At 44.6% G+C, this 23764-nt stretch overlaps 1 protein-coding gene across 2 annotated transcripts in view; it reads right to left on the reverse strand.

Annotated features, from left to right (window-relative positions):
• The window catches only part of GFPT2 (glutamine-fructose-6-phosphate transaminase 2), a 45494-nt gene that overhangs the window by 17629 nt on the left and 4101 nt on the right, over nucleotides 1–23764 (reverse strand). Inside the window, exons 2-9 of one of the 2 annotated variants that reach the window (XM_060006754.1) lie at nucleotides 12374–12481; nucleotides 11397–11495; nucleotides 10772–10897; nucleotides 8290–8348; nucleotides 7488–7622; nucleotides 5133–5194; nucleotides 2694–2773; nucleotides 2139–2256 (exon numbers count right to left, since the gene is read on the reverse strand). In XM_060006754.1, coding sequence (XP_059862737.1) covers nucleotides 2139–2256; nucleotides 2694–2773; nucleotides 5133–5194; nucleotides 7488–7622; nucleotides 8290–8348; nucleotides 10772–10897; nucleotides 11397–11495; nucleotides 12374–12481 — 787 coding nt within the window. Of the gene's footprint in view, nucleotides 1–2138; nucleotides 2257–2693; nucleotides 2774–5132; nucleotides 5195–7487; nucleotides 7623–8289; nucleotides 8349–10771; nucleotides 10898–11396; nucleotides 11496–12373; nucleotides 12482–23764 lie in introns of those variants that run through there. The other variant, XM_060006755.1, reaches the window with a different exon arrangement.

A 23764-nucleotide genomic window follows, 5' to 3' on the forward strand; every position in this document is an offset into this window, starting at 1 on the left:
TCACAAACCACTGAGCTGATCTCCCTGTGCTATGCGGCTGCTTCCCACTAGCTATCTATTTTACGTTTGGTAGTCCATGCCACTCTCTCACTTTGTCACAGCTCACCCTTCCCCCTCCCCATATCCTCAAGTCCATTCTCTAGTAGGTCTGTGTCTTTATTCCCATCTTACCCCTAGGTTCTTCATGACCTTTTTTTTTTCTTAGATTCCATATATATGTGTTAGCATATGGTATTTGTTTTTCTCTTTCTGACTTACTTCACTCTGTATCACAGACTCTAGGTCCATCCACCTCACTACAAATAACTCAGTTTCGTTTCTTTTTATGGCTGAGTAATATTCCATTGTATATATGTGCCACATCTTCTTTATCCATTCATCTGTTGATGGACACTTAGGTTGCTTCCATGTCCTGGCTATTGTAAATAGAGCTGCAATGAACATTTTGGTACATGACTCTTTTTGAATTATGGTTTTCTCAGGGTATATGCCCAGTAGTGGGATTGCTGGGTCATATGGTAATTCTATTTTTAGTTTTTTAAGGAACCTCCATACTGTTCTCCATAGTGGCTGTATCAATTTACATTCCCACCAACAGTGCAAGAGTGTTCCCTTTTCGTCACACCCTCTCCAGCATTTATTGCTTCTAGATTTTTTGATGATGGCCATTCTGACTGGTGTGAGATGATATCTCATTGTAGTTTTGATTTGCATTTCTCTAATGATTAATGATGTTGAGCATTCTTTCATGTGTTTGTTGGCAATCTGTATATCTTCTTTGGAGAAATGTCTGTTTAGGTCTTCTGCCCATTTTTGGATTGGGTTGTTTGTTTTTTTGTTATTGAGCTGCATGAGCTGCTTGTAAATTTTGGCGATTAATCCTTTGTCAGTTGCTTTATTAGCAAATATTTTCTCCCATTCTGAGGGTTGTCTTTTGGTCTTGTTTATGGTTTCCTTTGCTGTGAAAAAGCTTTTAAGTTTCATTAGGTCCCATTTGTTTATTTTTGTTTTTATTTCCATTTCTCTAGGAGGTGGGTCAAAAAGGATCTTGCTGTGATTTATGTCATAGAGTGGTAACATTGATCTTAAGATCATGATTATTTTATATACTTCTAAGAAGTATATAAAAACTGTAGCAAATTATAATTCCCAGATGCCACTTACAGATGCTAAAATCTATAGAATAATTGCATGTCCTAGAATCATTGAAATAATATTAGCTTCTCATTGAAATGGTGCCCTAAGGAACACAGTTTGGGAAATGCTGACCTTTCGTATCAGCATTAAGTACAATGCTGGCTGTGGGCTGAAACAGGCCTTGCAGCCTGGGCTGTAGGTTCCTGTTACTTCACGTGTCCCAGGAGACCTCACCTGGTGTCCTCCCTGCTTCACAGCAAGGCCTTACCAGAGGCTGGTGGGAAAGAGGCATAATAAAGGTTTGGATAAAGGAGGTAGTAATGGTGGTGTTTATGGTGGTTTTCTATTTCAACTAGCAGGAAAGTGTTTTGGTCTTTTCTAAGTGTATGTGTGTGTATACATCTTTTGTACTAAAATGGGCATGAAGCCTACTTTCTCAAATTTCAGAATTACTGTTTGGTGTATTGATGAGAACATGGACTTTGGACCAAAACCCTCAATCTTGGCTCTGTCTTTTATGAATGGTCAGACTCTGGCAAAGGCAGGCAATGTTCAGGAAGGACCAAAGGTCTGGAGACACTTGCCCCATCTAAAGGGAGCAGACTTTGAATGGCCCCAAAGAGGTTTGGGGGAGCAGTCTGGTGTGCTCAGATCTGCTGGTTTTTTAGAAAAGCTAGAAATTCAGATTTTTATGGGAAATTTCCCAGTTTTAAAATGTTGGCAACGAATTCCTTTATTCTGTACAGGCCCAAAACATTGTGTAGATCAGTAGACCTTGCCTTTGGCCACCAGGGCTGCTGATGACAGCCATGTAAAAAGTGCTCAGTGGGCAAGGATTCCCTCAGGAGGGCCACCGAGAGCTGAAATCTACCATCACCGCTTCGCCTTGCTGACCCTTGAGAAAACAGCTCAAACGGGGGAGTAAGTAAGAAATGGGGGTGTTTAGCCAGTCATTATTGATTACATCATCCTAGGAAAGACAGGAAACAAGGTGTAGCTACCTTGCATCAGAAGCAAAGAAGAATTCCACTGCTTTATCGCCTACAGCATGAAGGCAGGTCGAGCTGTCCAGCCTCTTCATCCTTGTTTTACAGATATTCTTCACATTCTCAATATTGCCTAGCAAATGAAGGAAAGGATCACAAATCCCATTAGACTATTTTCTTGGAACAACACGAAGAAGCCAATTTCCCCTTTGAATATGTGTGGGAGAAATGGGCAATTTTTAGCTTTGGCTGCATCAGCCAAATTGTGTAAAAGATCCCCAAATAGTAAGAGCACTGAATCGGCTATGAACAAAACAAACCAAATCAACACTCCAATCAGGGCACAGGTGCCTTTATATAACAGAACCATAGCAGCAGCTCCCTCAACTTGGGTATGTGCTTGAAAATATCCACAAGAAAAAGCTTTTGAAAAAATGGAGCCAAGTTCCAGTTGCAGGAAAACCTTTTGGACCTGGCCCTAGCAGAGTGAAGGAAGGCATCCTGCCTCTGAGGGGAGCTGCTGGCACCAGAACAGTGCTGCGCTGTTCAAGTCCTTCTCAAGAAACTTACGTGTCCTGTATAAGATGGGGATCTGTTCTGTGGAGAGTTTATATTTACTCCTCACTCCAATGAGCAGGGGGCTGCCTCTCCTGTAGGGACAAGAGGGAATCGAGTTACCCATTGCCTTGACACCCTGGGCCTGGCTGGATGTCCTCTGAGCACTGAAGAGAGGGTCCCCTCATCTAGCCCTCTCCCCAGTGCAAAGTGCTCCCAAGACATGCCAAAGTTTGTCCCAGAATTTATAGAGCCACTAATTATAGACATTTTAGAAAAGTAAAGCTTTACTGCTTCTTCACACTATCTTCTTCTGCAAACTAGTAATAACATGGTAATAGATTTTAAAAGGAGTTTCAAAATTTGATAGGGACCAACTGGCATTTTATAATTCTCTGATTTGAAAGACTTAAATTCCAAATGGTAAATTAGTTCCTGTCCCAGAAAAAAATAAAATCATAATATATTCACATAATTTCCTGCCTAGATACTATGACAGTCTGGTCCACAGGTGCATTCTCAATGGCTCCCCAGTGTCTTCACAATAAAGCCTGCAACCACAGGGCAACCTAGATCCTGCAGAGCTGGGCCTCTGCCCACCTCCCCACTCCCCACCAGCTCTCGAGTTTCATAGGGCAGTGTCCCTACAATCTTGTTTGCTCTTGTCACCCATGCCTGGTACACAAAAGGTGTCAGTAAGCACACACTGAGACTAGAAGAGCCTCAAGTCCCACCAGTGCCCCTCCCCATCACCATCCTGGCCTAACTGCAGATCCCTAAAGCGCCACAATCACTCTGGGCTCCTTGTCTTTGCTCACGCTGGTTTCTCTGCCTGCCTTCCCCAGGCTGACACCTGCTTCCCCTTAGGCCCCCCGTGCACTGCCTCCCAACCCCCATCACAGAGCATCACCATCTTCTGCCCTGCTCTGTCCTCCTGCACAACTGTCCAGTCCTTAAGTCAGGGGTCCCCAACCCCTGGGCCACAGTATCGATCCGTGGCCTATTAGGAACCAGGCCACAGAGCAGGAGGTGAGTGGTGGGTGGGCAAGTGAGTGAAGCTTCATCTATATTTACAGCCGCTCCCCATTGCTTGCATTACTGCCTGAGCTCTGCCTCCTGTCAGATCAGCAGTGGCATTAGATTCTCATAGGAGCACAAACCCTACTATGAACTGCACATGCGAGGGATCTAGGTTGCCCGCTCCTTATGAGAATCTAATGCCTGATGATCTGAGGTGGAGCTGAGGCAGTGATGCTAGCACTGGGGAGTGGCTGCAAATACAGATCATCATTAGCAGAGAGGTTTGACTGCACAGAGACTGTAATAAACCAACTGCTAGAGACTCATATCAAAATCCTATTGGTCACACAGAAACGAAGACCCAACACAGCCATAAATAAACAAATAAATTTAAAAAAACAAAACAAAACAAAAAAACCCTATTGGTGACTGGCAAGCGAAAACAAGCTCAGGGCTCCCACTGATTCTGCATTATGGTGAGTTGTATAATTATTTCATTATATATTACAATGTAATAATAATAGAAATAAAATGCACAATAAATGTAATGTGCTTGAGTCATCCCGAAACCATCCCCCCTGCCACTGGTCCGTGGAAAAACTGTCTTCCATGAAACTGGTCCCTGGTGCCAAAAATGTTGGGGACTGCTACCTTAAGGGTAGGACCAGGTTGGGTGTCACTAGGTCCCCAGGGCTCAGCACACAGTAAATACTCAACAAATATTAGTTGGATGGATGGATAGATAGATGGGTAGATAGATGGTCAGATTGATTGATGGATGGATAGACAGATGGATAGATAGATGGACAGATAAATGGGTAGATAGACAAATGAGTGGATGGACAGACGGACAGATGGGTGGATAATCCACCCATCTGAATATAAAATTATAGGATGGCACTCACATGCCCACTTATGTGAATCCACACATTGCTGGGGGCCACAGGGCTCTAACAGAAGGACATGTGGGCTGACCCAGGCCCTCTCAGCTGATTCCTGGATCACACCTGGCATGAAGGTGATGAAGCTTGAGCTCTTGGCCTTCAAGGCCTCTTCTTTACTGGATTCAAATCAACATTCATTTTTGTTCCTAATTTCATGTTCATAATTTTGCATGCTTTTTCTAAAGGGAATCTCTGAAGTTGACCTGAAACCTGGACCTGCCCTTGCTATACAACTTTATTTTTAGTTTGAATTTGTTGTCAATTTCTAAAAAAAGTCTAGAGATTTCAAATAAAAATCCAACTTTCTAGTTTCTCTTTAAAAAAATCAGAAGCTCCAGCCACAGAGCTGGTGGGGTACATTCTCTGTGGCTAAGCCACAGTTGTCCCTTAGATAGAGTGAGCACCTTCTGTTTTGCCAGAGGCCCTTGTGCCTCAAGCTAAGTGATTTTATTTTATTTGTTACTGGAAATGTCAATGAGTTCTGCCTCACCTTGTGGCCACGGCTTCTCCGGGGTAGTGGATGCTCTTGAAAACCAATGCAAATGCGCCTTCCTGAAAAGACGGGAAAGGAGAGTGAGGAACAACTTACTCTGGCTAAGCTAGGTTGCTGCAGCTCAGCCCACTACCCCAGACAGCTCTCCCTGGGAGCCTCTTCACTGCGGGCAGTCCTGGGGTCACTCACTCAGGGTGCTGAATGTAGGACAGCTTGCGCAGGGTGATGTCAGGAGGGGAAAGTGAAACAGGCGGTACCACAGTCAAGTATCAAAGACCAGAACTTGTGGATTTCATTGTAAGCAATATAAACCTCCCTGTCCAGGCCCACAAGGAACAGTTCCCAGCTCTGTGATGACCTGGGTGGACTGCTGCAGTTAGAACCTCAGGAAATGAGAACCATAGTCAGGGGTCCTGCCCTGGGCCTCAGGGATGGTGCCTACTCAGGGAGCAATTGTGAGGATTAAAGGGGCTAATCCACGACCTAAGTTTAGCTCAACACACGTTAGTGTCCGGGTTCAAATCATGGCTCCACCCCTTAACTGGGCAATCACTGCAGCCTTCTTTGTGTCTCATGGTGAATGGAAATGAGAATAGTCCTACCTTGTATGGCTTCTGTGAGCTAATGCATTTTAAATGCTTAGAACAGTGCCTGACATATAGAGACACATCAGAAGTATGAGTTGTTACAATTATTCCTATGGCAACGACTGCCATTTGTGCTCTGTGCCTCAGCTTGTTGGTTTGTGCAAACCAGAGTTACAATATAGTTCTCCTAACTCAAGACTCCAAACGCTCTTCCTATTTAAAAGTTCAATGCAAAATTCTCTCCTACATTCTGACCATCCTGTACTAATCATGACCCTACTTGACTTTATGTACAGCCAGCTATAAATCTGGATTTACAAGGTTTGGAAAACTTGGCAGACCTCATGGCCTCATGCTATGGCCAGTTTGCCAACTCAGTAACACAACCAGAGAGACCCCAGGGCCAGCATCTCCAGGTCCCTAAGGGCCTTTCAAACTGCCCAAAATGAAGGGGCTTTAGACAGAACCTGAGGAGCCTGACATTCACCCTGCTGGTTTTGTCAGCAATGAAGTAGGACTAAATAGAAAAACTCTTCCCGTTCTCTGCCAAAAAGAGCCCTGTGTTGCTTCAGATAAATCACTGAAGTTTAAAAGTGCCATCACTGAGAGACATTCCCAAAATTTAAAATTACAAATGGAAAAGAGAAAGTACTATGCTGCAAAACTACATTGGTTTACTGTATATTAGTTATGGGACAGGCTTTTATTTATAAATATGTCCTCTAAATTAAGGTCCCCCAAAATGGGAGTCATAGGGCAAAGGGTTTGACTTACTTTTAAAAAAAGACTGAAAACACCAAAGGGTCATATATTTTAAACCACAGTGTTGTACCCAAAGCAGCCTCTGACCCCAGATGTTCTAGATTCTCGGCCCTGAACAGTCTCCAAGCTGTCTCCATCTCAGGGGAGCTATTGGACAGCTTTGATGCTCAGAAGGATGGATTCTAGTAAGTCTGGAGCCCTCTCCTCCTCCCTCCACCATCCCATGGCGGGCCTGGGTCTGCTCTACCTCCTCCTCCAACGAGGTGTCTCTCTTGGACAATCCCTCCACAATATGCCTCTTTGCAGGGACCTTGTTCCATGGATCCAGCCCTCCGGGACATCACCAATCTCTTTCTCCCACCTGGATCATTCATTTCAGCACACAGACATGATCTGATATCTCCTACCACAAAAATACAATCCTGCCTCAGAACTGCAACCCTCTCCCTTCACTGGGCCATTTCTTTGCACCCTTCTTCTTCAACCAAACTTCTCAAAAGTCCACACCTGCTGTCTTTATTGCCTCTTCCTTCCTTCTAACTCCACTCAGTAAGGACTTGTGGGCATTTCTCCCACATGACGAATAACTGCTTTACTGAAACAGGAGGAAAGACTACAATTCTAAGTCTCCAACATCAGTTAAATTCATCTTGGGTATGTATGCACACAAGTCAACAATGCACACAAGTCAACTGATAAGATGACAACATGAACTGCCACAATCAAGGTCCCTTGTGCAACACACCATTGGTAGAAGCCACAGATCAGAAGGCCTATCACCATTTCAGAGATGTTAAAACAAAGCAAAGCAGTTTCTATTTGATGTTTACTACCAAAACCTCAGAACTTCTCCCAATTCTACAAGGATGTAACATTTTAAGGCCAGGCACTGTAGATGAGCCATCTTTAATCCTCAGGTACTTGGTGCAAGTTTGCCTAATAAATGTTTATAAAAACTGAAGGAATGAAGGGATGATTTAGATAAGTGAGACTTGTAACTCACCAACTGCTGAATGACTCTCTCAACCAGTGTTGAAAATGTAATGTCCTCAGTTTCTCTGTTGTCGAACACATATTTAATCAGCTTGGCGATGGTCTCTGTATCTGTTTCTGACTCAAACTCATAGCCTTTGCTTTCCTGGAATATTTGGTTGGACAGAGTGTCAGATAATGGTTGTTGTGCAATGTTGGCCTGGCCAGCTCCCTCTCCTCCCTTATGATTTGTCCTTGGAGTGACTTAAGGCAAGAACAAGGAAAACGGGGAAGGGATGAGAAATGTTTGCCTGAATCCCACAGCCTAACACAGCTGAGTCATTGTAGTCTTCCCTGAGATCATCCCGCCTCAGAAGCTTGTCCTTGCCATTAATCTGGACATTGCAAAATAACAGCAATCAGAATGATCAAATACATTGAGTCAAATCCACCCACCTCCCAACCAATACCACAACCTCTTCATACCTGAAACTTTCGCCGCCTGCATTCCCACCCCACATTCCATTTGGTGTATGAGTTGGTATGTTATTCAGTGCAGATACTTTAATAAAAAGAAGTTCATGTTCTTTTGATTCTGCTCTGACTCTGCAACGGTCTTTGAGGTAAATGAGAATGCCCTGCTCTCTCCTCCAGCAAGATCTGGGGAGGAGCCTGAGCTGGGGATGAGTTTTGGGTCTAATGTAGTGACGTGGCCAAGAGTGGACCTCAATCAGCTTCTGCCTTTTTTTCTGGAGGGAAATGAGCTGGTTGGAAAGTTTCTGGGAAAGACCAATACCACTTGACTTAGATGTTACCCAGGGGAAGTATCTTACCAGAAATTTCCTCAGGTCTTTGTAATTTGTAATGATCCCATTATGGATGACCACGAATTCTGGAAGAAAAGTTTAGTCAAGAGAGAAATGCTATGAAGAAATGAAGTTCAAGTCAGATGTGAAGAAAGACAATTTGACAGCTTGAAACCTACAAACTCTGCTCATACAGACACTTGTGTTAAGCAAACTGCATTTACAGGGATTAGAGCTGACATCTGCCATGACTGCAATTTAAACCCAAGGAAATAACACATTTCTCTTTTGATAAAAAGCATCCACCAACCTGGCCACGCACTGAGCTCTGACTTGTGGCCTACAGTAGCATGAAATAGGCTTTGGTATTTATGTCAAAAGGGATGATTAACCCTTCATTATCTATTAACTGTCTTCACAACCATCCGTTCTCCATTGTTTTCGTATCTATTGTGACTTTATTTCTTCACATTATTTTCTTAACCCTGTCACATTTTCTTTCATCTCAGCCTATTGTCTTAACTTCTCATCATTAATTTGTTTCCTAGAATCTGTGTTTTCTTTGTGAAAACTTCTTTGTGTAATTTTCATATGCAGTGTAGTTGCTGGGTATAAGTCTTCCTTAAAAGTATGCTCTGGGCTTCCCTGGTGGCACAGTGGTTGAGAGTCCGCCTGCCGATGCAGGGGATGCGGGTTCGTGCCCTGGTCCGGGAAGATCCCACATGCCGCGGAGCAGCTGGGCCTGTGGGCCATGGCTGCTGGGCCTGCGGGTCCGGAGCCTGTGCTCCACAGCGGGAGGGGCTACAACGGTGAGAGGCCCGCGTGCCGCAAAAAAAAAAAGTATGCTCTTCAGATATCACTGATAAGTCGTTGGAGAAATTTTACAAATCTTTTCTTATTTCCCATGTTTTATTTTCAATTACTCATCCTGAGTCACGGCAGGCATTTCCAAATTTGGGTGTGGGGGCAATCTCCTTGGAGCCTAGCTGCTTTGGGGACACAGAATCATTGTCTGCAGTGAAGCGGGGGTTCACCCTATCATCTCAGTGGGCAGGAGGCTGAGGTTGAGGTGGCGACATTTCAGGGCACATGGTCTCGGTACAGTGTGTTACCTCAGCCAACACTGTTGCTCCAGGGACCAGCCTCTGCATCTGGCTTGGGGTTTGGCTGGATGTATATCGTAGGTCCTCAGCACCGTGGGGTCTATTGTCCCCCTCCTGAGTGCAGGGTGCCTGATCCTGTAGTGGGGCGTCTCATGGCTCAGGGCATGGACCAGATGCAAGGAATGGTCCCCAGCAAAGAAACCTCACTACCCAAGTCTCTGACCATGTAGGTGTATGTATAGCCTGGTCCCTGTGCTATCTCTGGCTGCTCTGATGAGAGAGGTGCATGGGGCCCTCCTGTTCTCTCCGGGAGGCTTTCCTTTCCAAATCGGGCAGGGTGAGCTGCCTCCAGGCACTGCAGTGTCCACAGGGACAAAGGACACTGACCAGGGAGGTGCTGCTCTCTCCTGTGGCCTGACTTCCAAGACAATTAATGGCAGTGAGGCGTGTCAAGTGTTTAGCTAATAGTAAATACCCTACAGCTACTCTTACTCTAATATGAGGCTTGGCAAGAACCTGCATTATGCCATATTCTGGAGTCGGCTTGGGGTGAAGGATCCCAGCTGACTCCAGAAATCACTCTCTCCACCGGACACCCTCTCGCATCATGCCCAGGTGTGGGTCATGGGTGCTTCTGACCTGACCAGGCCCAACCCAGAGTGGAGACCCACTAGAAGGCCCAGTCTCCATCTCATATGCCCATGTGTCCTACTGCCAGAGGCCTGACACCCCTGGGTGCTGACCACAGAGTCCCTGAGAGCTACCAGTGGGAGCTCCAGACCTACCAGTCCTTCCCCCATGAGAGGAGACTGGGACATCATTTAAGAGAACCACCACATAAAGAATTGTCCTGGGGGCTCAGGCAAGTGATGTGGACCCATGAGCTGGGGCTGACATGGTGAGGGAGGGAATTGGGAGAACTGGGTGGCCGTCGTTACAGGGGCCAGGATTGGAGCAGGCACCTCAGATGTTAAACAAGATCAGCACTGCCACCTGCCCTGGCTCAGGACCACTCTCTTCAGGGGCAGGGATGGGTATAGCTGGACGAGGAAGGAACCCCAATATTTCCTCAAGTGCCCAGCCCTCTGGAACACTCTGGTCCCTAACTGAGGAGCAGTGCCCAGGCCTTCAACCCTTTACACCACCAAGTCCCACTCAGGCTGGGTCCCCAGAGCCAAAGGCATTCATGGGAAGTGCCACTGTTTTCCTGTGGATGCCTGCAGGGTCAGCACTACCAGGGTCCAGGTTGAATTTGCCTCCTTTCTAGGGCCCAGTGCCAACAGTTTGGATACTCGGGGAAGACAGGGATGCTGAGAAGCCAGTTGGTGGTGGGTGTGGATCAACCCTGGCACAGGTCAGGGCCAGGCACAACCACTAGGACAGGGGAGCAAGGCTATACTACATACCGTTGCCTTTGTCTGAGCGCTGTGGGTGGCTGTTGACAGCATTGGGAACCCCGTGGGTGGCCCAGCGTGTGTGGGCAATGCCAAAGTGGGTCTCAAACTCCACTTTTAAGTCCATGCTGTCCTGTTCTAGATGAAGGAAAAATAAGTTTGCCGCACTTTAAGCATTGACATGGTACTGTTACATGAGGTGACTTCATTACATGAAGACACATCAGCTACACCAAAAGTACATCCCACCATCAACCACAAAGGCCCCATTCTGGAGAATTCTGCCAGACCCTTGCTTTAGTTAGTACTTATCAGTAATCTAACTCACTTAACTGAAATAAACTTACTTTAAAAAGAAAATTACAGGTCCCTACCATAAATGGAAAAGCAGTATCATTTGCCAGAAACATTAAAATACATAAGTACTAAATATTGGAAAAAAAACCTCTCAGCGCACCATCACCTGAAATAAACCATCCCACATTCTGGGAAACAGTTTTGCAACATGGACTTAACCCTCCTATTTTTCCATGCTTGGGTAGGTTAATATTTTTAGTCTCCAATGCTGTTGGAATTAAAGATTTTAAAGTGATCCAGGCTGCGATTATTACTCTGACTTGGAATGTCTTTCACATACTGTAAAGTTCTTCATCAAGAGCCTTGACATTTCCTCTTTTCTTGACTAGCTGGATATGTCTTTCTTTGACTTCGTTATTATTTCCATCGATTGCCACACCTGTAACATAAACATGATTTTTTGTACTGGAATTTAAGTTTTGTCTCCCATGCTTCATTACAGGGAATGACCCTGGGTGAGGGCTATACAGAACTGTGGATTTATTAGTTCTTATTCCCCAGGCTTGCTACCCAGAAGAGAACTAGACAGTGTTAGGATATTGACTTGGAAAGAGGAGGCTGTGACTGTGACAGTGCTAACCAGCAATCAGGGAACATGTGCCTAGAACCCAGGCTGTGGCTGCCTCACCCCGGCTTCTAACCAGGGTAATTCTCGGAGTTTGCCTGCAGGAGAGGTGCCACCACGTCTGCCATCAAAGGCAGTGGGCTCATTTAAGGACATTTGTGCACTTTGCATTCTGCTACTTTAGCTGGTGTTTCCATTGCACTAGTGTTCCTGCAATCTTTCATCTGACTTGCTTTCTATTAAGAATTTATAGGAATATATAATTATCTGGCTCTCCTTTTTCTCCTAAGGCTGCTTAATTAAAAATGGGAAACAGACTAAATATCCACCTGTTATGTGGATGAAGGAGTAAACTCTGAGATAGGCATCCAGTGGAGGACTGTGCAGCCACTTAGAAAGATTATGTTAGGAAGTGTTTAGGATAATGGAAAAAAACAATGTAAGTGCAAGAAGAAGAACACAAAATTACAGAATTGCATAATTATAATTAGATAAAACAATAAATATCTACATGACACCTCTACCATCCCCAGACCCCAGACAACCACAGGAGGGACACAGATATTGATGGGGGGTGCTTGTGATGGATATTTTTTTACCTTTGTTTTTTCTTTCTACTTTTCTATAGAAATTTTCAAATTTGTTTAATGAACAAGTATTATGTTTATATGGCAGCAGCCTGCAAAGCCTACCTGCTGAGTCATAGCCTCTATACTCAAGCCGCTGCAGTCCCTTGATGAGGGTTTCAAAAATCTCCTTCCTTGTCCGGGGGACTCTGTAGTTCATGTAGGCGAAGATTCCTGTTAAAAGAGGGAAAACCATATGTTTATAAAACACTTGGTTCGTGTTTAGAAGAAAACACTTCTGGGGAAACAGATACCAGTGGAGGCGCATCGCTGAAGGGCTTCCAGGCTGCCTGCAGAGGAAGGTGTGGCCTTCCCCAGACATAATGGAAGAAGAGCAGAACTCCCTTCCTGCTTCTAGAAGGACATTGTATGCAGCCCTCCTGCAGTGACAAAAAGGACTCACAAAGCATGTGAAGAACACACTCACACACCATGGCCTTGCCATTCCACTGTGGAGAATTTCTCCTATGGACATACTCGAAGAAGACGCCTTTCATTGTGGCAACATTTATAACAGAAAAGATCAGCAAAACAAAGCAACCACCTAGGGCCATCTGGAAGTCCCCGCTATGTGTACTCCTTGGTTTGCACAGAACACACCTGAGAAGAGTCAAAAGGAGGTCACCCCAGCCTCCTGTGACAGGTAGGAACAGGGGCTGGGGCCTTTGCTCCACTTTCCACTTGGCCCTACTGCTTGGAGTATTACCATCAATAAGCACTACTTTTACGACAGCAAGCATAAAATCATCTCTTGGCCTCGTAGAGAATCCTTATCTTCAAGGGAGGCCCACCAGCCTAGAAGATTTTGTTTGGCTTTATTTTCTGCATTCATATATTAAAATAATATTTTCCCAAATAGGAAGAAACAGTCATCATGTTGGTTCTTTCCAAACTCCTCCACTTCCCTGCTTGAGACTACAGACCCTTGGTCTGTCTCTATCCTGCTCTGTGAGTGTCCCATCCCATTACCCCTCTGTCCTTTTGCCCTACACAGGAAAACCTCCCTTCTCAAAGTTCAGCTCCAACCCCACCTCCCAGGGCAGGCTTGTCCAGGCCCTGGCCAGAAGTGTTCACCTGCTCTTACATCCTGAGACATCTACATCCCCTAACAAGGTCACAGGCGTCTTGGCACATGGTCCTTGTTCAATAAATGTATGTGGATAGAATGACCTTGAATCTGTATTAAGCAGGGAAGCAACAATATGGATTGTGAAAAGGAACTCATCTTATTGAGAACTCACTATATGCCAGGCACTGGGCTAAGCACTGCTACACAGGTATCAATCAAAGCTTGAAGCAGTCTTAGAGGTTGGACCTGCCATTACCCTCCCCTTACCTTCTGGAACTGGGCCAGGGTCAGGAGTGGAACCAAAGAGACCTGATTTTAGGACTTAAATGATACTAACCTCTGGGCAGCACTGCCTCGGGGATGAATAGGGTTAAAAGAAGGTTTATTTTCTCAATTTTAATTTTTAAATTTTCTCAACATTTTTCTGGTATGACAGAAAGGTCAGCAAAATTTTAAAATTTCCAGATACCTGTACCTGCACTCCCATGTTCATTGCAGCATTATTTACAATAGCCAAGACATGGAAACAACTTAAGTGTCCACTGATGGATGAATGGATAAAGTAGCCATGGAATATATATGTAGTATTATTTTTATTAATTAATTAATTTTATTTATTTATTTTTGGCTGCATTGGGTCTTTGTTGATGTGCGTGGGCTTTCTCTAGTTGTAGCGAGTGCGGGCTACTCTTGGTTGCAGGCTTCTCATTGCAGTGGCTTCTCTTGTTGTGGAGCACGGGCTCTAGGCGCACGGGCTTCAGTAGTTGTAGCACGTGGGCTCTGGAGCGCAGGCTCAGTAGTTGTGGCACAGGGGCTTAGTTGCTCCACGGCATGTGGGATCTTCCTGGACCAGGGCTCAAACCCATGTACCCTGCATTGGCAGGCAGATTCTTAACCACTGAGCCACCAGGGAAGCCCTATATATGTAATATTAATGGAATATCATCCAGCCATAAAAAAGGAGGAAATCCTGATGTTTGTGACAACATGGACGAATCTTGAGGGCAATACGCTAAGTGAAATAAGTCAGACAGAGAAAGACAAATACTGTATGATCTCACTTTTATATAGAATCTAACCAAAAAACTAACTCATAGATAAAGAAATCAGATTGGTGGTTGCCAGAGATGGGGGATGAGAGGTGAGCGAATTAGGTGAAGGTGGTCAAAAGGTACAAACTTCCAGTTATAAGATAAATTCTGGTGATGTAATGTACAGCATGGTGGCTATAGTTAATATTCTATTGTATATTTGAAAGTTGCTAAGAGAGTAGATCTTAAAAGTTCTCATCACAGTGAAAAACTTTTAACTACGTGAGGTGATGAATGTTAACTAATCTTATTGGGGTAATCATTTTGCAATATGTATATACATATACACATACATATGTAACATATACCAATACATATATACATATACAAATCATTATGTTGTATATCTTAAATTTATACAATGTTATACATCAATTATATCTCAATAAAACTGGGAAAAATATTTGCCAGATATAAACCTTGGAGAGGGCAACCTGCCTGCAGATAACTAAGGGATGATCGTGATTATACAGCAAACCACATGTCATATCTCTGTAACATCTGTAATGACTCTAGGTTATATTCAAGTCAATATAGTATTTTTGAATGAATGATTAATCTAAATGATTTAAATTAAATGATTAAAGCAAATATTATACTCCTAAGCAGTAAGTAGGGTCACATCATAGAAATTTAACTTGCTAAAATTAATCTAGACACAGTCAAAAAATAGGCGATGAGATTATACAGTGCTAAAAATTATATTTTGCATTCTTAGGTACTGTATGCTACTGTACACAGGATATATTTGCACACAAGTATTAAGGGTCAGGGTTTATATTTAAAAACACACACACTGTGGTTTCTGAGCAGTTACAGATGTTTTCTTTTAAAAATGGCCAAGGATAATTTTGGCAGTCAGCTATTTTTGTCTTCTAGGTCAGGTGAGAAGCGCTTCCCCAGCTTAGCATCTGTGCTTCAAGAGCTCACAATTTACCCTACGCTTCAAACCTAAACACTTCTGGTCAGAGGATGTATTTTTGTCACCTTACATATATATAAAAAAAAAGACAGCTACTTTTTAATGTAAATTTTTTAACAGCTTCATTGGGATACAAGTCACATACCATAATATTATCCCATTTAAAGTGTACAATGCAATGGTTTTTGAGTATATTCACAGAGTTGTGTAGCCATCACCATAATCTATGCTTAGGTAAAACTTTCTATAACATTAATTTTTCTGCAAAAAAATCAGGAAGTTCCCTGGAGGGATATGGTCAAATTCCAGTCAATGTAAAGAGCACATAGCTATGGGAGGTGGCTATATGAAGGATGGAGCAACTCACAAACCATTTTTGTAGTCTTTTAAACTGCAAAACTCTCCTGGCACCTTGGGAATTATTCTAGAATTATACCTGCACCCTCACAAAGGGGAGCTAACAGGCATTGCAGATGACACAAAGGCCCATACACCAACTCTTGTTTTTCTTTTGGTGGGGGGGGGGGGCTGGGTGGAGACAATGTGTATTTCCAAAAGTCAAATTATTGTCTATTTTTCTCCCATAAGCATGGAATAAAAGATATATATTTTTTTATTCTATTTTGTTCAGTGGCCTTGTCTTCTTTGTTGGCTTTATGCCTTAAAAAAATAATACACAGTTTTATATACAATCTACTGTGTTCTTCAACTTCTTTTTATTTATTTGTTTGGCAAGAATTCATCCTCTTATTCATTCTTTTGAAAATATCTAGAGCCTTTTTCCTACATGGCATTCACTCTGTTATGTCTTACAAATATCAAGGAAAATAAAACATACATGATCCTTATAGTCAGAATGAGAGGTGGTCATCAAACAAATATATGCATAAATTATTTTAAATGTTTTGAATGGAAAAACACCAACTCTTTCAAATCCGAAATTCTTTTACAAGAGCGCTGTATGTTTGCCGATTCTCCCCTGCAATTCCCCGTTCTCTGGGCCAAACTTCACTTCTATGTTTATTTTTTTATTTTTTATTTATTTATTTTTTACATCTTTATTGGAGTATAATTGCTTTACAATGGTGTGTTAGTTTCTGCTTTATAACAAAGTGAATCAGTTATACATATACATATGTTCCCATATCTCTTCCCTCTTGTGTCTCCCTCCCACCCACCCTCCCTATCCCACCCCTCCAGGCGGTCACAAAGCACCGAGCTGATCTCCCTGTGCTATGCAGCTGCTTCCCACTAGCTATCTACATTACGTTTGGTAGTGTATATATGTCCATGCCACTCTCTCGCTTTGTCACAGCTTACCCTTCCCGCTCCCCATATCCTCAAGTCCGTTCTCCAGTAGGTCTGTGTCTTTATTCCTGTCTTACCCCTAGGTTCTTCATGACATTTTTTTTCTTAAATTCCATATATATGTGTTAGCATACGGTATTTGTCTTTCTCCTTCTGACTTACTTCACTCTGTATGACAGACTCTAGGTCTACCCACCTCATTACAAATAGCTCAATTTTGTTTGTTTTTATGGCTGAGTAATATTCCATTGTATATATGTGCCACATCTTTTTTATCCATTCATCCGATGATGGGCACTTAGGTTGTTTCCATCTCCAGGCTATTGTAAATAGAGCTACAATGAACATTTTGGTACATGACTCTTTTTGAATTATGGTTTTCTCAGGGTATATGCCCAGTAGTGGGATTGCTGGGTCATATGGTAGTTCTATTTGTAGTTTTTTAAGGAACCTCCATACTGTTCTCCATAGTGGCTGTACCTATTCACATTCCCACCAGCAGTGCAAGAGTGTTCCCTTTTCTCCATACCCTCTCCAGCATTTATTGTTTGTAGATTTTTTGATGATGGCCATTCTGACTGGTGTGAGATGATATCTCATTGTAGTTTTGATTTGCATTTCTCTGATGATTAATGATGTTGAGCATTCTTTCATGTGTTTGTTGGCAGTCTGTATATCTTCTTTGGAGAAATGTCTATTTAGGTCTTCTGCCCATTTTTGGATTGGGTTGTTTGTTTTTTTGTTATTGAGCTGCATGAGCTGCTTATAAATTTTGGCGATTAATCCTTTGTCAGTTGCTTCATTTGCAAATATTTTCTCCCATTCTGAGGGTTGTCTTTTGGTCTTGTTTATGGTTTTCTTTGCTGTGCAAAAGCTTTGAAGTTTCATTAGGTACCATTTGTTTATTTTTGTTTTATTTCCATTTCTCTAGGAAGTGGGTCAAAAAGGATTTTGCTGTGATTTATGTCATAGAGTGTTCTGCCTATGTTCTCCTCTAAGAGTTTGATAGTTGGAAACACAAAAGACCCTGAATAGCCAAAGCAACCTTGAGAACGAAAAATGGAGCTGGAGGAATCAGGCTCCCTGACTTCAGACTATACTACAAAGCTACAGTAATCAAGATAGTATGGTACTGGCACAAAAACAGAAATATAGATCAATGGAACAGGATAGAAAGCCCAGAGATAAACCCACGCACATATGGTCACCTTATCTTTGATAAAGGAGGCAGGAATGTACAGTGGAGAAAGGACAGCCTCTTCAATAAGTGGTGCTGGGAAAATTGTACTGGTACATGTAAAAGTATGAGATTAGAACACTCCCTAACACCATAGACAAACTTCACTTCTGAACTCACGTCAGGCACTTATGCATCTCTGGCTCTGAGACCCAGAACAGCCCTCTTGGTGGGAGGTGCTGCTGCCAGAGCCCCTGGTGGGCTGGAACTGGCTGGAACGGCTAAAGGGTCCTTGCCATCAGGACCACCAGCTGTGTCCACACCCAGCTGGGAGGCTTGGCAGCCACTCAAGCACCGTTTGGTTGATTACTGTGGTGAGAGGGGCTGCCAAGAAGTGGTTTTCAAGGTCTTTGTGCAAGAAGGCATAAATCTAATTTTTAACATGAAATCTCTTGCATACCAACCTCTTTTCAGTAAATTCTTTTAAGCACTGTCTCTCTCCTCTCTCTTGGCTGAATTCTCCCTGCACACCACCACATGAAAGTGAATAAAGCAGCACCTATACTGTGCTCTTATTATTTAAAAAAATAATGGAATAGAATAAAGCTGCTTTCCCAAGAATTTTGTTTGCTATTCATATCAGAATTCCCTTCTGGAATCCCATTCATCTGCAATAAAAGCTGCAGTGAGAATCCATTTTTTACCTATGAAATCAGTAAAGATCCACCAGTTTGACAACAAGTGAGAGTTTAAATTTGTACACTCTCTTTGGAAGGCAATTTGGCAATCTCTCAAATTAAAATGTACACATCTGTTGCACAAAGCTTCTGCACTTCTAGGAATGTCTCCAACAGATATCTGTGCAGAGATTCAACTGTGCATGCATTAGGATAGTTGCTCAGCGCTGTCTGTGATAGCTGAAGACTGAGGACAGCCTGATGCCTGGCAGGGCCCAGGTAAGTGGTGGCACGGCCACACGTGGCCACTGTAGGGCCACATGCAGGCAGCCCTATACAGAGAACAAGGTGAAGCTGTGTGTTCTCTTGGAAAACAGGCTACATCTCCAAGATGTGTCAAGGGAAAAAAGTGGCCTGCAGAACATCTGTAAATTACCCAAGGTGGGGCAGGGAGACACATAGCGTGTTCCTGGAAGACCCAAGGAGCAGTGGTTGCCACTGACGAGCGTGCTGAACAGAAGGCAGAAACTCCTCTCCCACTGCATGTGTCCCTTTCGTACAGTCAGGATATTTTGCCATGTGCCTGTATGTAGTATGTTACCATGTACCGCTCTATGAATTTGGGTACAGGATTGTCAGCTAGCCCAATCAACTTCACCGTGGCTCCCCAGCTCTGCTCACCTGGAGGGACAACAGCCATGAGAAGGCAGAAAGCAGTCTGAGCACACGGTCCAGTGCGTAAAAAGACAGGGTCAGGGGCACCCCGCCTGGGTTCCTCCTCCCTCGCCTGCTCACTAGTCTGTAACAGCAAGAAGCACAGAGGGTGGCAGCTATGGCCTACCACCTTCGCCAAATATCCATTTCAAATCCCAGCCCACTCCTTGCTTCTGCGTGGCCTGGAGCAAGTCACTGAACTCCCAGTGGAGCGTGGTGATGGCAGCACCTACTTCCTAGGGTTGTTGTGAGAATTCATGGGAGTCTTTGTAAAGCAAGAGGAACAGTGCCTGCTGCATAGTAAGTGTCTGTATCTGTGAAAATGGAGCAGGCAAAGAGCTTCCTCCTCCTGGGGAGCATGCAGCACAAATGCAGGTATGTATACAGCACAGAGGAAGCCCTTGAGAAATTATCATTAAATAAAACCACAAGGAAAATAGTACCAGTTTACTGGTATTTATTTTTGGCTTTCTACTTGGGGAAATGATGATTAAACCAAATGTGTGATCTGGTTACAGAATGATTAAGATGTAAATCATCCCATAAACATTTCTCTGGCCCACAGGGGCTTCATCACTGTGTTGCGTGCTGCGAAGTGCCAAGATAGACCAGTCAGGGGGCCTTGCAAGGCGAGTCATGAGAGAACATGATGCACAGGGACCACCCGACCCCTCAGGAGACTTGCAGGCAGAGAGGCTGAGAGCTGAGAGGTGGGAAAGGGGCAGAAGGCTCCTGGACCGGCTCTCTGCAAAGGTGGCCGACAGCTCACCCACAGGCCTTCTCCTCTCCCGATTTTTAAAAAGTTACATGGCCCTGTTTATTTCCTATATAGCACTTCCCTTCTTGTCTGTTGTCTGACTCCCCACTGGATTGTAACCTTCATGAGGATGGAGACCACACGTGTCTTGTTTATCTGTCTTATTCCTTGCTATATTCCCAGAACCCAGCACAGAGCCTGGTACATTTTAGGTGCTCAGTAACTACTTTTTGAATGAATGAATACATGAATAAATGAATGGATTTGGTGGGGGGCGTTGATCAGAGAAGGTGACCTTTGAGCTGGGCTGGAGACAGCCACCCTCAACCACGGACAAGCAGAGAGAACCCCCAAGTGTAAGCACGAGGGACAGAAAGGCAAGAGAGGTGGGTAGTGCTGAGTCTGGTGTCCCTGAGTGTTAGCTCCTTTCACCAGGGCAGTGAGGCACTGCTCTAAAGGTAACCCTAAGACACTCAAGCACAAAGGCGTATATGCCCCAGCATTACCCACCCCCAACCATCATGCACTGTGAGGACCCTAGGAATAGAGTGGAGAGCCTTCTAGATAAATGAACCAGGTCCTGGGGAAGGATCCCGGAACTCCACTGGGTGGGATTGCAAAGTAAATCACAACCACCACTATCACCACTCATGAAGTCTTTCCATGTGCCAATACTTTCATAACCTCATCTTGTCTAATCCTCACAATGCCTATATCCAGGCTGTGGTTCCCATGGACAGACAGGGCATCTCTGGCTCCAGGTCCAAAGAGTTGAGTAAATCACAACCAGGTCCACCTGATTGCAGGGGGCTCATCACTGCTGCCCCCCAAATTAGCATAAGACCTGTCTTAGAATCCTACTCCAAGGGATGAGAAATAGCTTGCAGAGGGGGCCTGGCCCGTGGGGAGATGCCCATCTGGCCTCTGATGGACACACTCAGAGCTCCCCTGGTGAGGTCCAGGCCATGTTGATACACCCTTCCCTGACCCCTGGGAGGTCACTCCTTCCCCGGGACATTCCTGCTTCTAACTCCACCTTTCTCTTCCCATCTAGGCCCCTCCTCACAGGGCAGAGGCAACCACAGCAAGGCTGGCTCCCACTACACACCTCCCTTGACCAAGAGGGATGGCGAAATACCTCCAAGCTCGTTGGAGAGATGCCCAGCCCTGGGGCAGAGGCTGCCTTGGCCCAACCACTGCAGCTCAGTGTATACCCCTTGCCTACACTGCCATCCTAGCATCCAGAGCTTCGAAACAGCTTTTCAGGGTCCCACTCTTAAAACTGATGGGAAAAGTGAGTGAGAAAAGGTTCCAAAGGTAGAAAAATCCAGATAAATTCAGAGGGACTCCAGAAGAGACTGTAGATGTGATGCAGGATGGACACGAGCCCTTTAAGAAGGGACTGTGGCTCCTTAACCCAGCCCACCTTGGGGGGGTCTGGGAATTCTAATGTTCCCTCCAAATATGGCTTGAGAGATCATGTAGGAACTCAGGACCAAATGCACCACAGAGGTCCATCCATGCAGGTAGGGGAGCTTCAACCTTCAAGTGACAGATAATGACAATGACAAGATGGAGGGGCAATGTTTCTGGATTCCCAGCCAGAACTAGGATCACTGAACTCCTGGAACCTTCTCTACAACCCCTGGGGTGCTCGGGGTATTGGATGGGGGAAGGGATTGTTTGGGGCCTAGAGGATGAGGGAAGAAGGTCTAAGTTTACAGTGGGTGGGCTAGGGTCCACATTATGATTCTGTGGCTATCGTTTTGGAAAACTTCTCCATCTTTCCAAGAATCAGCTTCCCAATGAAAGACATTGTCCTCACTGTGACTGAGGGTGAACAGTCCCAGGCAGAGATACCACCTGTACCTCATACAGAGTAAGGCTCACTCCACTGGAGCTATGTCACCACCCAGCCAGGATGGGACCCTCTCCAGACCAAGGTCACTCTTTCCACCACCATCCAATGCTTCTCAGAATTGAAGAGGTTGACCTCCTTAGTCCGTGAGTCTACTAGAGATTAGGTAATATTCTAAGTCCCAAATTGGAAGACATGGCCAGTTGGATTTATGCCTCATAAAATTCCTGAGTGTGTGTGTGGCATGTCAGGGGAGGCGGGCAGTATACCCTTCCAGGTGAGGCCCCGAGGAAAGGGAGGCCACTGGGCCAGGAGCAAGGGCTGCAAAAGGAGGCTGTGGCCTCTCTGGATGTCCAGGCCTCCCTTGTGCAGACTGGGGAAGGCCACTTTATTCATGAAGTGGGAAGGACAATTTCTGTTGCTTCCTCACAGAAGTAAGAGTAAAGGTGGAGATCGCTCAGCTGGGTCCTCTCACAAAGGCAGAGGAGTCCCCAGGCCTGGCTCAGGGTCAGGAGGGGGTTGGCTCTTCTGGGGACAGCCTTACCCTGTTTCAGGCCTCCTTGGGACTCCAAGGGTTCAAGTTACCACAACACTCTAATCCCTGAGATAACAGGGGACTCTGCTTCCTGCAGTAAATGTGGGCAAGGCATTTTTCTTTTTAATAGAAAATTCCTGGTGTCCCTGTCCCGTTAGGGCTTCACCAAAACAAAGGGGAAGCAACATACAAATACTCTTAATTGTACTTAAAAAAAACTTTCAAGAAAAAAAAAAAGAAGTTCAAACTGCCAAATTCAGCTATGAAAAAGCCAGACTTTTTTTTTCCAGTGAAAATATTTCCTTTGAAAATTAAAAAGAGGCAGATGACTAGATTAAATTACTTGGCTTTGCACCTAATGAATCTTCAGAACTTTCTCCCAAGAGTGTTTGTAACCTCAAGTTACTACTCCTTTATAAGCAAATTTTGCTAAATATAAAAATAACTCCTCAATTTAAAAGCACTATTTACTAATCTTATATCACAAAATGTCCAGAAGGTTTCTCAGAACTCGGGAAACCCCTGATGAATAAGACTGATGGGGAAATGGCATGATGATGCGGCGGGGGGAGAAGGAGGATGTGGAGGAGGGTGGAGGCCATGCTGAGCCCCTGCCTGGCTGGCTGCCCAGCTGGCCTCTCTGCAGCCCTCCAGAGAGTGCCATAAAAGTCCCATAAGTAGGGGCAGGGGTGTTAAAGAGCTGCTAAGACTGGCTCCGAAGAGCCAACTGTGTGCATCTCTTCCCAACTCCATGCTCAAGGACCTCATGCTGGTGACCTGAAATTAGCCACGGTGAGAGCATTCACACCATAGAAACTGGCAAACCAAAGAGCCGGTTGTTAAACATTTATCTGCACACTACTGTGTAGGGGGCTCTGTTTCTCAAGGCTCCTATGGCTTGGAGAGGCAACAAGCTAGGCGTCCTGACCCCAGAGTCTGTGCCCCATCAACTCCAGTCCAGTCTCTTCTGAGGCATCCATCCATGAACTGAACTGTTATAAGGAGGAAGGGAGTGTCAAATATGACAGGGTTCTGAGAGCCAAAAGAAGTTTGGGACAAAAGGATGAGCTTTCCCGAGCCAAGTAATCTCCCTGGATTGCTGTTTCCTCACCTAAGACGAGAGGCAAGCGAGTCCCCGTAAGCATTTGACAAGTTCTCCTGAAAGACTGCTGTGCAGTAGACACACTGTGTGTGGGTGCGGGTGTGTGTCCTGGCCCCTCTTGATTCTGGGGAATAAAACCATGCCTGTTTCTTGCAGAGAAGAGATGAGTGGGAAGGGTATCACGTACACACATGGAAAGCAAGATGCAAGATATTTATATGACATGGGAACTGACTTTTAGAGAAAG

Source organism: Delphinus delphis, chromosome 3 (genome assembly GCF_949987515.2).
Source record: "Delphinus delphis chromosome 3, mDelDel1.2, whole genome shotgun sequence".
In the NCBI taxonomy this organism is placed as follows: Eukaryota; Metazoa; Chordata; class Mammalia; order Artiodactyla; family Delphinidae; genus Delphinus; species Delphinus delphis.